This window comes from Oryzias latipes, chromosome 1, assembly GCF_053564925.1.
Source record: "Oryzias latipes strain Hd-rR chromosome 1, Olatipes_Hd-rR_3.1".
Taxonomy (NCBI): Eukaryota; Metazoa; Chordata; class Actinopteri; order Beloniformes; family Adrianichthyidae; genus Oryzias; species Oryzias latipes.
Genome location: NC_136237.1, coordinates 19261204 through 19276038, shown reverse-complemented (window position 1 = coordinate 19276038; position 14835 = coordinate 19261204). Strand labels below are relative to the sequence as shown.

At 38.3% G+C, this 14835-nt stretch overlaps 1 protein-coding gene across 5 annotated transcripts in view; it reads left to right on the top strand.

The window, feature by feature from the left end:
- The window catches only part of LOC101162904 (protein sidekick-1), a 318971-nt gene that overhangs the window by 257054 nt on the left and 47082 nt on the right, over positions 1-14835 (top strand). For all 5 annotated transcript variants that reach the window (XM_078944349.1, XM_078944355.1, XM_011477316.4 and 2 more), the window contains 5 exons: positions 8293-8414; positions 8507-8616; positions 11456-11606; positions 13268-13508; positions 13805-13920. In XM_078944349.1, the coding sequence (XP_078800475.1) occupies positions 8293-8414; positions 8507-8616; positions 11456-11606; positions 13268-13508; positions 13805-13920 (740 nt within the window). The remainder of the gene's footprint in view (positions 1-8292; positions 8415-8506; positions 8617-11455; positions 11607-13267; positions 13509-13804; positions 13921-14835) is intronic.

The following is a 14835-nucleotide window of genomic DNA, read 5'->3' as shown; positions in this document are numbered from 1 at the left end:
GTGAAAGCAGCGTGTAAATTCAGCACCTTTGTTTCTGTACAGGATTGTGAGTACAGCACATATCAGTGAATCCTTTTGTGATCACGCATATTTACATTTTGTCAAACAAGATTCAGCTTTAAAGGCAGTCATTGAGAAAGCATGAGCACAACTTTTAACCTGCTTACCAATACGTATCTGCCCCCCCTAGCTCTGTTCTACCAGGACATCTATTCAAAAGGCTGATGTTATTCGCACCTTTTCACATGGGACCAGCACAAAAAGTGATGGAAATTCATGTTTGGCCACACGTAATATGTGCAGCCAAGATGCGCATTGCTGCATTGCCTTCACGTATTTTACATGCGTCAAAGGATGCATTTTGTTGTTGGCCGCATGTATTTAAAATTATACTTAAAGTCCGATTATTCGTCAAGCTCGTAGGTGTGTGAAATGAGTTCTCCGCATTTGATTCATCCCATGGAGGAGCAGTGAGCAGCAGAAACCGCCGCACTTAGGAACTATTTCTGCACAATCACTTACTTGTCGGAATATTTGAATTCAGGAGTTTCAACTCAGGAATGACAGACAAAAGTTCCTCATTTAGAGATCTGATGGCTGAGTCTGGGTTTGACAGTGACCACAGTAACCTGTACTTGTCTGACTGAACTATCTGGGAAAGATTCCTGAAACACTGGAGGAAAACATACAACTCAAAGTGCACACCTACACAAAGAATTTTTCCTGTGTGAGATTGATAAAGTTCTATTTCTTCCATTCATACATCCAAATCCTGAACAAATAGGAAGTTGATTTTTCCATTCCAATTTTAAAGACCAACTTTTAACATGTTCTTGTGGTGTTGTTCTGACTATAGAGGACATATGCTAGGACAATTAAGCTCAAAATAACATTTCTGAGAAGGGGGTGAGGTTGCTCCGCACCAGCAGTCTAGCCCAGAACTCGGAGGAAAATTACTAATAAACCATTGCTGCTCTGCAGAATCTATTTCCTAGAAAACAACACAGTTTTTTAAAATTTAGGTTCAAACCATCAAAACCACAATGAAGTCGCCACTAGGAATGCTTTTACAATAGATCAAAAGAGGATCAGAGTGGGACTTTAAAGCTATTAGTATATGTCAACATTTTTAACAGCATTTTTAAGGACCCGAACACACATGCACTCAAAAAGGTACAAAGATACTTTTAGAATATTTATGTTTCTCTATCTGTACAACCTAATTGAAATCCTAATTCTTAATTTAAATATCATCAGTTAATTTCTAACCATTTTCCTCATTAAACTTACATTTTAGCCCCTTCACCTGACCAAGTGGATTAAAATTGCACTGTTCTTTATTTTAATCGGTTTTAGGTCCCTACTGGTCTTAACCAGCTTGGCTGGTTGTACAAAAAAAGGTCCTGATAAGGGCACAAATACAAGAGTGCACATACACACCCCACTTCAGCAAAATAATTGCTTTGTCAGATTAGGACATATCTCTTTGAAGAAGTCATTAAAACTAGAATTAGTGATGTTACGTAGCACTTGTTAATGAACAGCCATGTCTGACATAAGGTTAGTGATACTATTAAGATTATTAAGGCTCAGTTGCTCTTCAGATTAAGGACACTGCTTGGCTTTCAATTCCATTTGCCCTCATATGATGCAACGCTTTTCTCTAATTGATTTTCTTGAAAAACCTGTTTGTACATAAAGAAACTCTCTATAACCATTTTCATATTTAATCAATTTCATCCAGAAGGAAATAAATATGTATATAAAAACATATATAATATGTAATATTATAAAATATAAATAATATATTATGAATATGTCATTTAGAAATTCATAACAAATGCATTAACCAGGTAACAGAAAAGGTTTATGAAGGAAGGTGACAGCAGTCTTTCATAATGCCTGCAACATCTCTGTACCTTGTTTTAGTTATTCTGCATAAAATAAGAGTTATGTTTGCATACTGTACCACCTCTGCAGCATTTAAAGCTCTGACAAAGAAAACACAAATGAAGTGTAATTCAGTTTCCTGGAATCAAGGGACAAAGTTGTGAATTTTTGGATGTTTTGGCAAAAATTGATAAGAATGATTTAACAATGAGTTAGTGTGTATTGAACAATAAATTTAAAGGTATAAATGGTGTATATTTGATAGCGCTTTTCTTCCTGCCTTGAAGGCCCAAAGCATTTTGCAGTCACAGCCCCATTCATCCATGCACACACACATTGACACACTGATGGCTGCTCTGCTGCCTTACTCTGACGCCAACCCATAACCACCAGGACCAATCTGGGGTTTAATGTCTTGCTCAAAGACACTTCGATCAGAGGTCAACTCCTCTACCTATGCACCACAGCCACCTTCTAAAATGTACTAAGCATCACAGACCTATATTCACTAGACTGATAATCTCTTTCTTCACTCAAGGGATTCTGTTCTGCGGATCCTCAAGTAGAATAGGCACATTGACCAGGGTTTGCTCCGCCCACTGCAAATACATGTCGGAAATTAACAGTTTAATTGGACAAAGTAAAGTAAGAGTGTTGATAAGTGCACCTTTAGGTCTACCCGCCTGCCAAAGAAACACAGCTCTTGATAATGCACCAATCTAGTAAAACAAAATTGAGCGTTACTTCAACAATAACCAACACAAAACACAAGCACAGAGAGTTGGGAAGAGCAGACCACAGTGTAAAAAGAGACACTACATGGCAGCACTCTGTTGCTAAGCTGAAGAGACAAACAGAACCACTTGCAGCTGAGCTCCCCTCTAAAAAAAAAAGACGACATTTAGAATGCCTTCAATAGTTCTGGTCCAATCTGAACCCTCCACCACTTAGCACCTCACCCTCAAAAGCAGGACTCACACAAAGACCCATGCAGACCCACAAAAAACAGTGAGGTGAAAAATACACACTTTCACAGAATAAAAGGAAAAATAGACTACCTGTAGCTGCAACAAGGCACTGCAACATCTTGTACTTCACGGTTTGTGTCAAATATGTGAACTGAAGGTGGAGAGTTGCTTAGCGTTTATGCTTGCCATGACAAACAGTCCTTTCAAGTGGTAGTAAAGGACCGCCTGCTGTATTCCAAATGGACTGTTCAAAACCACCAGACATGGGCAATTAAACGCATACATACATCGTTAAAAACAAACAGATGGACAGATATTAAAGTCCCAGAGTGACCTGGATGGAAAAAATTGGTACAGATAAGTGGCATGTTGCAAACTGTTTTTTTTATTTTATCAGAACAATTAAAAATAAACTTTTTCTTTACGAGTTTGTTGGTGGGATTTTTTTCTCCCATAAAGCTGATGCCATGAGTTCATACTGCTTCAGATTTTCTGAAACTCTGCTTCTTCTGGCCAAGTAAAAAAAAAAAAAAAAAGTTGGAGCTTACAAAACAATCCTGCACCCAGTTTATTAGTTGATGTTGTGATCACAATTACGGCCAAATTATCACCTGCTTCACACACAGAGATGACTAAAGGAGATCCTGGTTTTTAATGAGGGGAGGCTGTGTGAAAGGAGCAACCGTAGAGGGATTTCACCAGCATCACAGGATCATTGTGAATGCACAGAAGGAGGCTGAGTACAGAAACAAAGATGCCTTTTTATCATGATTTCTGTGTGCTAAAGCCCACCGTTTCAGCCAGGGTAACTTGGTGGAGATGATTACTTCTACATCAAGTCTTGTCTTCCGGCTTCTTATTGTCTGCCAGTAAGTGTGCCACTCCGGCTGCCAGTGACTTGCAACCAAACTGCCTATTTCCTGCCTTTCATTATTACCATGAAGATGGAACAAAGTCAGAATAGAAATGTGTCAAATTAATTACCACAGTTTTGCTGCCTATTCAGAAATGTATAGGCTTTTAACTGTGCAGTTCCTTTACCTTGCCCCCCTCTGCTGTTCAAATCCATCTTTCTGAGTATTGTATTGATGACCATGAAAAAAAAGAATTGCTCTGACACACAGATGGCAGCTGTAGCACAGTGCCAGGGCTTTACTATGAATGAACTTTCACGATTTTATGGCTCAGAACTATTTGAAGCTTTATTTCACATAAGTACGTTTCCCCCCCCCCCCTTTTTTTGTTTTGCTTGTGTCGTACTAAAAATCTTTGACAGTCATCAAAACATGCTGAAGTACTGACAACATTTTTGTCAGCTTTGGAGTTGTCATTTTTGTCGATTCTGAGGGGTCTCTGCAGGGAATATTATTTTTTTTGTTTATTTCTTTTGATCTACCCTACTGAATACATTTGTCATGCTGCAGTGCCTCTGTCCTTTTCCTCTTGAACAAAATGCAGGGTTGGTTTAATAAATGTGTTTTGCATGTGGTTGTGACAGCACCAAGAAGGCAGGGGATTTTCATCACAAAGAATTTTCTAAGTACCTATTGAAACGTTAAAGTGTAATACATCTATTTTTTATGAACATAACAAAACCCTCTTGGTTACTATAACAACAGAAGGATTGGAGAAGGAAAAATAAAGACTAAAAGCAAACAAAAGCCTTGGAAGCTGATGGACATGCAGCAGGGTGTTACAAGACTTTCATGGAACCATTTGCACAGTTATTATTGAAATCATTTAACTGCACTTTCGAGACAGCTGAAATCGGTCCCATTTTGATAAAATGCAGTTATTGCTCGATTGCCTAAAGATTGGAAGGACAGAATGAAATCCTTTTATTATAGACTTGTTAGTGTTTTTGCATCAAGACTCCAAAGTGTTCACCTCAATTCTAATTTAGAGATTTAAAGAAAAATCTTCTAGTATGATCCATTCAGTGATTAATAGTGTGTGAATGTGTGTGTGTGTGAATGTGTGTGTGTGAATGTGTGTGTGCATGGGTGAATGGGACTGTGACTGTAAAGCGCTTTGGGCCTTCGAAAGAGGGTAGAAAAAAGCGCTATATAAGTGTACGCCATTTACCATTTACCATTTAATAGGCACAAGCCTCCAACTCCTTGGATTTGCTTTATGCAGAATTTGATTTGAGCTGAATTTCAACGTAACCTTTTTACATTTTTTATAAAATTTACAGTGCACAGAAGTTGAAGAAAGAAAAATGCTTTCCAAAGTAACATCTTTCATTCATTTCCTTTTAGGAAAGCTTCGGAAAAGAATTAATGGAGCATAACAAATTGAGGCAAAAGAAAATGTGAAATTACATTGTTTACAGTGGCAGCTCAGAATAAAAATAAAACAATTTTTTTGCAGATGACAGTCCGATGCTTTTGGATCGTTTATTCACCTACTCCCTGGAATTCATAAAAGAATATGTAATACCGTCAAGCTATAACACAAACCTATGCAAGTCCTTGGGGTAAAGATCTCATTTCACCCCCAGTCAATTTACCGCTAGATATCTCTTGAAATGTTTTTTTTTTTTTAAGTGTGCAAAATGATCTAAAGATATATCTGGCACTGTAAAAGGCCTGGGAATAACTGCAAGAGTCGTATGTTAAGCCAGTAGAAAGAATATCTTAGATGCAAAGAAAAGAAAAACTACAGAACAACTTGCATAAAAACCTGGACTTGTACAGTAAAATGCAAACCAGAGTATATTTGTTCATGTGTAGGTGAGGCCGCTTTATTTGTATGGCACCTTTCATCTGCTGAAGATAATTTAAAAAGTTTTACAGAGACATCAAAATTAAATTTTACAATTGAAGAAAAATATGTTGATTAAAAATTAGCACTTTAAAAAAAGCAGAAACAATTGAAGTTTATAATATATAGAGGCTGCCATCATCTATTTACCACAAATTTGCTAAAAGCAGCTTCACCCTATTAAGTTTGGCTGAAGGTTTTAACAGATAAATACATTCTGGAGATTTTGAGTTTTACTGGGTTTGTGAACAAGTAGATCAGACAAAAGTTTCCACCTTGAAGTGGGAAAGCAATATTTAAGTCTCACTCCAATCATCTTTTGATCTATTGTTAAAAGCGTTCCAAGTGGTTTCTTATGTATATGATTAATCTGTTTTTAGCCAAAATTTAAAAAACTGTGTCTTTTTTTAGGACTTAATTTCTGCAGAGCAGCAGGAATTCGTTAGAAATTTGCCTCTGAGTTGTGGGCAGGACTATTGGCACAGAGTTAGCCTACCCTCATTTCCCACCATTCCTCTGTTTGGAGCATTAAAGCCATACAGTTTTGAGCCAGATGCCAGCTCCAACAAGGAAAATAAAGACGTAATTGGATCTATTTGTCTACAAGTAGATGGATTGGACTGGAGCGAAGCAGGGAGTTTGTGGCCCACTGAATGTAGCACCTATGTCACTGCTACTAGCTTTTAACAGTTTCATTTTTACACCTCCTCCTAATTCATCCCAATTTGAATAAAGAAATACTCAGAAAGACAGATCAAAATATGAATGGAGAGGGACTTTAGGGCAGCGTCTTGAATAAAAAGAAGGATTAAATTAAGTCTATGACTCTAGAATTCTGAAATAAAGCAACAAGCTTACCACTTAATCTATTTTCACTATATATAAATGAATCTATTCTCACTATATATAAATGAATCTATTATCACTATAGATAAGTTAATCTATTATCACTATAAATAAGTATAGTGCTAACTTTGTGGATACTGTCTGATTTGATGGGGGGGGGGAGAATAGGAAACATTACCGTATTTTCCGGACTAAGTCGCTCCGGAGTATCGCACCAGCCCAAAAATGCATTATAAAGTAGAAAAAAAGTCACACTGGACTATAAGTCACATTTTGACGGGAAATTTTTTTGACAAAATCTGAGACCGAGAACTAATAACTTGCACAACCTCATATGACACAATCATAGCAGACTGTTTATCTCATAATTTCACAGTAATTCTTTCTCATACTTATTTATTTATTCCTTTCATGAAGCATAATTAGCCAACTAATACTCTGTTTTCATGCTGTATTTGTAGAAACAGTTGTCATTTTTATTGCATTTCTGAATCTATGAAATCATTGGAAAATAGAATATTATGTTGTTAGCCTTCAAGATCTTAATGTAAAAAAGGTTTGCTGATTCTCTGAGTCACTTAACATACTCTTAACACTTAACATACCTCATACATCAAATTGACCCAGAAACATCATCTCTGTTCCTCACAAATGAACATAACAGGAGGGTTAACAATGTATTTTTTTCAATTTATTTCTAATATAAGTTGCTGCAGAGTATAAGTCGCACCCCTTGCCAAACTATGAAAAAAAGGGCGACTTATAGTCCGGAAAATATGGTAAATTAAGATGATGACCCCCACAACGTGTTAATGATAGCTTAACCCCAGGCTGTCTGGTTTTACATTTAGAAAATGCTAGCCCCTTTTTCTAGCAAGATCCCTTACAAAATCATAAAAAAAATGATCTTCTGTAGCCTTTTTAAGGTAAAACATCACACTAAATATAAACAAAGACTGAGCAATAATAGTCAGGCAGGGCATCTTCAATCTTTTCATGGTGTCTAAACTAGACCCATGGTGGAGAGTTATTGTTGTGGCTTTGTCATAGGAGCAAAATAGATTAGGAACTATTATTGGGAGTAAAAGAAAAAGGGAAATAACACACTCTTTAAATGAATACCTAGTTAAAAAGCGAGGTTTTTTCTTCTTGATCTCAAGCTGCTTTTGTTGTGTGGTAAATATGCTTTTTTCAGTGCTGTGTTTTTTTTATGTCTTTGCGCACAGATGCCTCCATATTTCAAATTTAAATATGTTTATCTTTCTTAACTGCATTTTTTGTTGTTGCTTGTTTTGTCTTTTTGTAATTGGCCTTTGCAATTACAAGTTTGTCCTCATCAGTGTCTGCTAGGCCTGCACAATATACCGCAAATTTATCGTTATCGCAATATCCAGCTCTGCAATATGCATATCGCAAAAGACGGTGAATATTGCAATAAATCATAAACCCAAAATGTGTTAAAACAATGTTATGGCAGCTTGAAGCATTTAACGCATCAAATAAATCCGTTTATGTTTTGACCAATCAGATGGACGCCTACCCATTCTTTACCAATCAGATGGAGGCCTTTTATGTTAGACGATTGACACTTATGTCGATGAGGGTCATTTGGAGTATAATTTTTAAACTGTTGCAATGAAATGGGAATGATGTTTTTGGTTATTTTTCTATTTGTTTATATACCGCAAATTATATCGTTATCGCCATATTGATCACTTATATCGCATATCGCAAGTTTTCTTCATATCGTGCAGCCCTAGTGTCTGCAAAGGTACTTTTCATGTTGTTATCATGCTGTAAATTATTATTCCTCTTTCTGCAGAACTTCCTGGAGCTCCTTCTAATTTGGTCATCTCCAACATCAGCCCTCGCAAAGCAACTCTTAAATTCCGCCCTGGTCCTGATGGGAAGACCACCATATCAAGGTGGATTGTTGAAGCTCAGGTACGTGTGACTGTGTTTATGTTGCACCCACATTCCTGCTGATGATTTAGCAGGACACAGTTTTTAAGGACATGCCCCTCCCTCTTGGGCAGGTTGTAAAGGAGGACGGTAAAGAGGACACGTGGAGAGTCGTTTACGAGGAGAACCATCCGGATGCAGACACATTAGAAATCCCCAACCTAACGCCATTTACTCAGTACAGGTGAGCAGCAGCAGACGAACCTCTTCAATCATTACCACAAATGTACAGTATTTACACACATCAGCGTGCACACATCTCACTCTTCACCGGTTTCTGCAGGGTTGCAAAGCTCAGGTGAAGTTCGATAAATCACACAGGCAGAAGAGAGACAGTTCCATCTGGGACTTTTCTGTTTGTCAGCACCTTCACATGTGCAGCATGCAGATTCTTATTACCCTCCTGCACCTAGCTAAAAAGAAGGAGAGAGATGAAGGCACAGGAGTAGGAAGTTAATGAGAAAGTGAGGAGAGCAAAAGAAAAAGAGCCAAGTCATAAGAGACAAGGAGAAGAGGAGGCTGATAAGGAGAGAGGAGGGTTTGTAATCCCTCCTCAAGGGCTGTGAGGGGCTTACATTTAGTAAAAGTCATCTATTGACACTTGTAACAGCAGCAGCTTTTTCTTTTCCGTTTGTCTCTTTCCTTCACCACCCATCTGCCCGTCTCTCTCTCTCCTCTGATTATCCATTTTTATCAGTCTGCTGGTCTGACTGTGTCGCTTGCTATCTTTGCCTTCATCTCTAATGGGATTGCAGTTTGTATGCACACATCGTGCACTCATAGGGATTATGTTGTTGCAGGCAACACCTCCGGGATGTTGCATGAAGTGATGTGCTTGCTGTATTTCTTATCCCCTGCTCTAAGTCCCTCTTTACACCCCGCTCTCTATCTCCCAACACAGGGACTACAACTCACAGGCGCAGTTTCACACACTCAAATGTTTTTATCTGTCGCAGCCAAACTGTTGCTTTCAGAGGTAATGAGGGTAATAAACACCCCTCCATGTCCCCATCTCTGCATATTTGCAATTGTTTCTTGTCAGAATGTTTGCTGCTTTCAGATAAGAGTCAAAACATAAATAAACATGGAAAAGTATGAGTTGTGACATGACCTAATTCATTTACATTCTAACACCGTTGTAGCTCTATTCGTTTACCAACCTTACGGTGTGCAGTCCACAGTATTCCTTAAAAAATAAACCTGATCATTCCTGACATTTTTTGCTACTTTTACATGTTTCCCAAGTCTTTGTTAAACGTCAAATATTCAAAAAAAGAATGATTACATTTAGTCCACTTCTTTAGTAGTAAACAGATAAAGAAAGAAGCCATATGAAAACTTTAAGTTGATGCAGCTACAAGAGATAATGGAGAAATGGTACATGCAATTAAAAGTAGATTCATGTAAACTCATCTTATGTGAAGGTTGAAAAGTCCTTCAAAGTTCCTATGACATTTAAAAAAAACTGTTGGAACCCCTTTGTTATTGAAAGGGAAACCTACAGTGGTCACCAAAAAAACAAAAGTCAATCAAAATCAAACAGTGCTTCTGATGGATCATGGATCAAAAAGCAAACAGGCCTCGACGTAAATTATTATTGAATATGGACATTTAAACCAAGGTTTTCCTTTAACAACCATCACAGGTATCTTTAAACCAGTCATCTGTAAGTCTGCATAAAGCTCAACAGTGATCCCTTTGCTGTTAGGTGACATGATGAGTAAACGCTAAATGTGGACTGCAGAGAAGGAGATATTTACATTGTGAGATTAAAAAAAGAAATTCATAGCCAAACATGTCAAGGGTATGTCAAAGACTATGGGAGCATCTCCACGCAGCCTGATGTTCTTGTGGCTGCATCTGCTTCAGAATTCTAAGGTCTTCAGGAGTCTAGACAGTATAAGTGGTTATGGCAGTAAGAGGGGAACTGATGACAAACTGAGGAGGCAGATACAATGAACAGTAAGAACAACCTAAACAGACAAAGGTAAACTGCACAGTCAAAGTACATCAGTGTCACAATGAGCCATCAAGTGTTTGAGACAAAGTGGACTTCATGGGGAATGACTAAGGAGGACACCACTATTGAAAACAAGTTTATGTAAAACCCAGAATGGAATTTTTCTCTGTACACACTGACAAACCACAAAGACTCTTGGAGAATGTCCTTCTGACATTGAGACCAAATGATGCTTTTTTGGTAACATCAGCTCTGCGATCACAGATGCAATAATGAAGCAAATCAAGAAAAATCCTCTGTTTTTACTGTGAAACATAGTCTGTCATTTTTTGAGGTTATATTGCTGCCTCTGGTACTAGGTTAAATTTGTGAAGGTAAAAAGAAATCCTAATGTTATAAAGGCGGTCTGGAGAGAAATGTGCTGTCGGGTGTCAGAAAGCTTGAAGTCAAGGCTCTCGTCAAGATTCTTCCAACCCGACAATAAATCAAAACACAAATATGTAGAAACACCAAGGAGGGCTAGGAAGCAATATAGTGAAGAATCCCTTCATTTCTGATAGAAATCAAGTAAGTTAAGCATTTGTGGAAGGAACTGAAAAACAGCGTCTGGAGAAGATGCCATTCAGACCTGAAATTCTGAGCAGTTTGCTCAAAAGGAATGGAGCCAAATACCTATTGACAGGTGAATAATTGTTACCTCGGGAGGTTGTCCAACAGTTTCAATAGTTGTGGGTTGTTTAGACTTTTGTTTATTATTCATTTATTAAATTCTAAAAAGTTTGGTTTTCACAAGTGTATTTTCATCTAAAATGTATAAATTTTTTATTTTCATGTTGTTCATTTTAAGTACTTTCAGAAAACATTGCAGGTTGTTTCTTCATCATAGTACATTGCAGAGGCCCTAAATGTTAATTTTGTGGTTTTTATGATCTTAATTGTAAAGAAAATGTAAGTTTTAAAAGACTCGCTGGGAGTCGTTAATGAATTGATATTATTGCTGTGATTTTGCTCTCCTCGTCAAAGTAAGTTGTAAGTTGTAATTTTTATTTTACTTTATCACCAGGTTCAGGATGCAGCAGGTGAACATTGTTGGTTCAAGTCCCATGAGCGCCCCCTCTAGGCTGATTCAAACACTACAGGCTGCCCCTGACACACATCCGTCCAACCTCCGCCTTGTGTCAGCCACACAGACCAGCCTACGTTTCAGCTGGAAGGTATGACATTGCACACACAGACCAACACACACGCGCTGGAAACCCACCTGGCTCTGAGAAAGAATAAACCTTTTTTTCTGCCTCTTTACTCAAATGTAAGTGGTGTTAATTTGGCTGGGTCTCTTTTAGTTCTTTGAAAACCCTTTCTGTGTATTCCCTCATAATTATACATCAATGAGAACACAGCTTTCACATCTGTGTGCTCACTTAAAGGCAGCAGGGCTGAACAGGTTGAGTGGCTGTCAGCCTATAATTAGTGTCTCTCTGGTTATCAGTGCTAACACTAATCTATCACATTTCCTATTCACTGCTTTGGACCCCTACCAGAACAAACTGCAATGTAATTTTCTCTTCACTGTCGTCTTTCTTTCCTTTTTTTTGTTTTTCTTTCTTCCTGTCGTCCTTTCTTCTTCCCTCCATCTCTTTGGTACCCATTCCACTGTTCCATTAAAACATAAATTGCGAGCAGAATATTTTCCATTTAAGAGTTGGAATGAGAAAAAGAGCCTGTCAAATGAGACACAGACACTGAAGAACTAGGGGCTACAAGAGCAGCATGCTAATGGGACTTTACCTGTATGTTGGCGCCCAGCCTGAGCTTTGCTGGTTTTCCACAATAATGGAACCATCACAATGGTTTTAGCTCAGGCTATTATTCTAAGCTGCACATTAAGGGTAATAAAGCTAATGTGACATACTGTATTATGGCCCCTAAATGCTAAACTGTGCTAAGTCACTCAGGTATTTAAAATGACTCAGTATCTCTCTTCCCTATTGTTTGTGTAGCACAGAGCAGACTCTGTGTAGCTTATGTCCTCTCAAAGTGAGGCTGCAGTGAACATGATTTTAGCGCATTTCATTCCAGAGTTGATGAATGTGCTTGGTCAAAAGCAATGCTGAGAAGATGACAAAAACAGCCCTTTTTTTATTCTTGAAGGGATTTGGAAGAAGAAATATAAAGGGGTAGAGGAAGAAAGATATTTTTGTAAATATTTTAGAATCTTTCATGCTAAGTGATCCTTTTGGTCTGGAAATTATTCAGTTAAAGACTCACTCTTGATGAAAATCCAGACTTTGTTGTTTTTAACATGTTCTTGAAGCATTTTTTAAGAATGGAGGACATATATATAGATATACAATGGCAAACAATGTGCTCCGCTCCATTCTGATTCGTCCACTTGTGGAGTGTAAAGAGATGGATTAGTGGCCACGGGCTTACATTTCGTCAACTGTCTCGCCAACAGTTTCTGCAGAAAATATGTCCTAGAAAACAACCGTTTTTTGGTTGTTTTTTTTTTACACTTTGGCTAAAAAACATATCATGATTAAAACACCACTGAGAACACTTTTATAACAGATCAAAAAATGATCAAAGTGGGACTTTTGGTTTTTCATGTTTCTAAACTTATGTTTTTCTAAACACAGAAAGCTGTGTAACCCCTGAACCTGTGAGCTCTGAAAAATGTCATTTTGATTTTTTTTTTGTTTCATTTTAATTTTATTTTCACAATATCTTCTCTGAAAGTTCTAGTTGTCAGCAGTCACAGGTCAAGAGAACAGCGTTGAGCTGCAGATCTGACGCTGTGACGTAAAGATGGACCAACAAAACATCAAACTGAAATCTTTGTTTCCATGTCCTTTTTTCTCTCTGTTACCTTTAGCCTCTTCCAGCATCTGAATACAACAGCAGCCCAGAAACGGTGGGGTACAGGCTGCGTGTGTGGAGGACAGATGGTCAGGGGAAGGACAGAACACAGGATGTGCAGGGTGGAGTAAACAGCACTGATGCCACTGTGGACGGCCTGAGTCCCTGGACCCAGTACCACATTCAAGTACAAAGCTTCAACTCAATAGGAGCGGGGCCGTGGAGCAGCACTGTTGAAGCACGCACAGCTGAATCTGGTACAGACTTTTTTAGGCATTCTTGTGCGTTTGAAGATGTCCAGCAGTGATAACTCTGAAACATGGTGCCCACCAAGTGTTAGAAGGCAGATGGATGAGAAATAACTAGCTCCAATTGCTTTCTGCGTCTTTTCTCATCCTGGCACCTCTCACTGCCCTCTACCCTGCTCTGCAATTTCAAAGAGGGAAGGATTGATGGGGAGCGGGAGGGGGAAATGACTGACGTAAAATCGAAGATTTTGTTCACGAGGCGTGGTGGCCCTGAACTGCGTGTGTGGTTTCTTTGTGCTCCTCAGCTCCATCTGGATCACCTGTGAATGTAACTGCTGAGGCAGTGAGTTCCTCCAAGATCATGCTCACCTGGTCGGCTCTTCCTCAGACACAAAGGAACGGAGTCATCCTTGGGTATAAGGTGAAAAAGCTCTCAAACTTGCATCAATTCCAAACTTGACCTTCCCAGCCCATTATCACTCTCCAACATTGTCATGCGCACCCACACACAGATGCCCACAGAAGTGCACCCAACAAAATCTGATAGACAGGGAACATGATGTAACATCCTGTAACTATTCCAGTAAGGACTTCTTGCAAAAACACACCCTGGTTCTGCGATTGTTCTTCGGGGCTTTCGTGTTGCTTTGTGCATGCATGTTAATGGGACTATTCTGATTTCTATAAACAGCATTTTAATTTTAGGTGAGACTCTAAGACTAATCTTCATTTATGTAAAAATGGAAAATATTTCCAAGAAGCCCATTGGTTTTGGATGGTTCTCCATTATTCAGAAACCTGAGACTGCCATCTTTGCAAGAAAATGTAATAGTTTGTGCATTGTGTGTGAGTGTATGATTTAGAGATTCAGCATTAGCATTTAAGTCCAGACTTCCCACCCACTTAAGCAACACATCCTGCAGTCTGCCTACATTTGTCCATGTCGGAGCACTTTTTTTTCAAAAATAAGAGACAGGGATCTCATTCTTATTCTGCCAATCTAAACTCAAATAAATACTGATGGGCAGTCCAAAAAAATGACAATGTCGTAGAATTAAATGTTTATCACGAAAATAATCTTCATACTTTCATGTTTTTCCAAGTAAATGACCATTGGCGTTTGCACTGAAGTATGCATTTTTGATGAAACTTTGTATTCTACTCAAACCAATAAGAGAAAAATACTTAAAGGGAAGGGAATATATCTTCAAATGCATGGTCACGGTTTGCTTGAAAATACTTAAGTTTGCACAAAAAAACAAACTGCGATTGTGTGATGGAAAATATGTCCCTTCCTATTTTGCTTTTTTTTTTCTGTTCAAATGTATAAAATCCA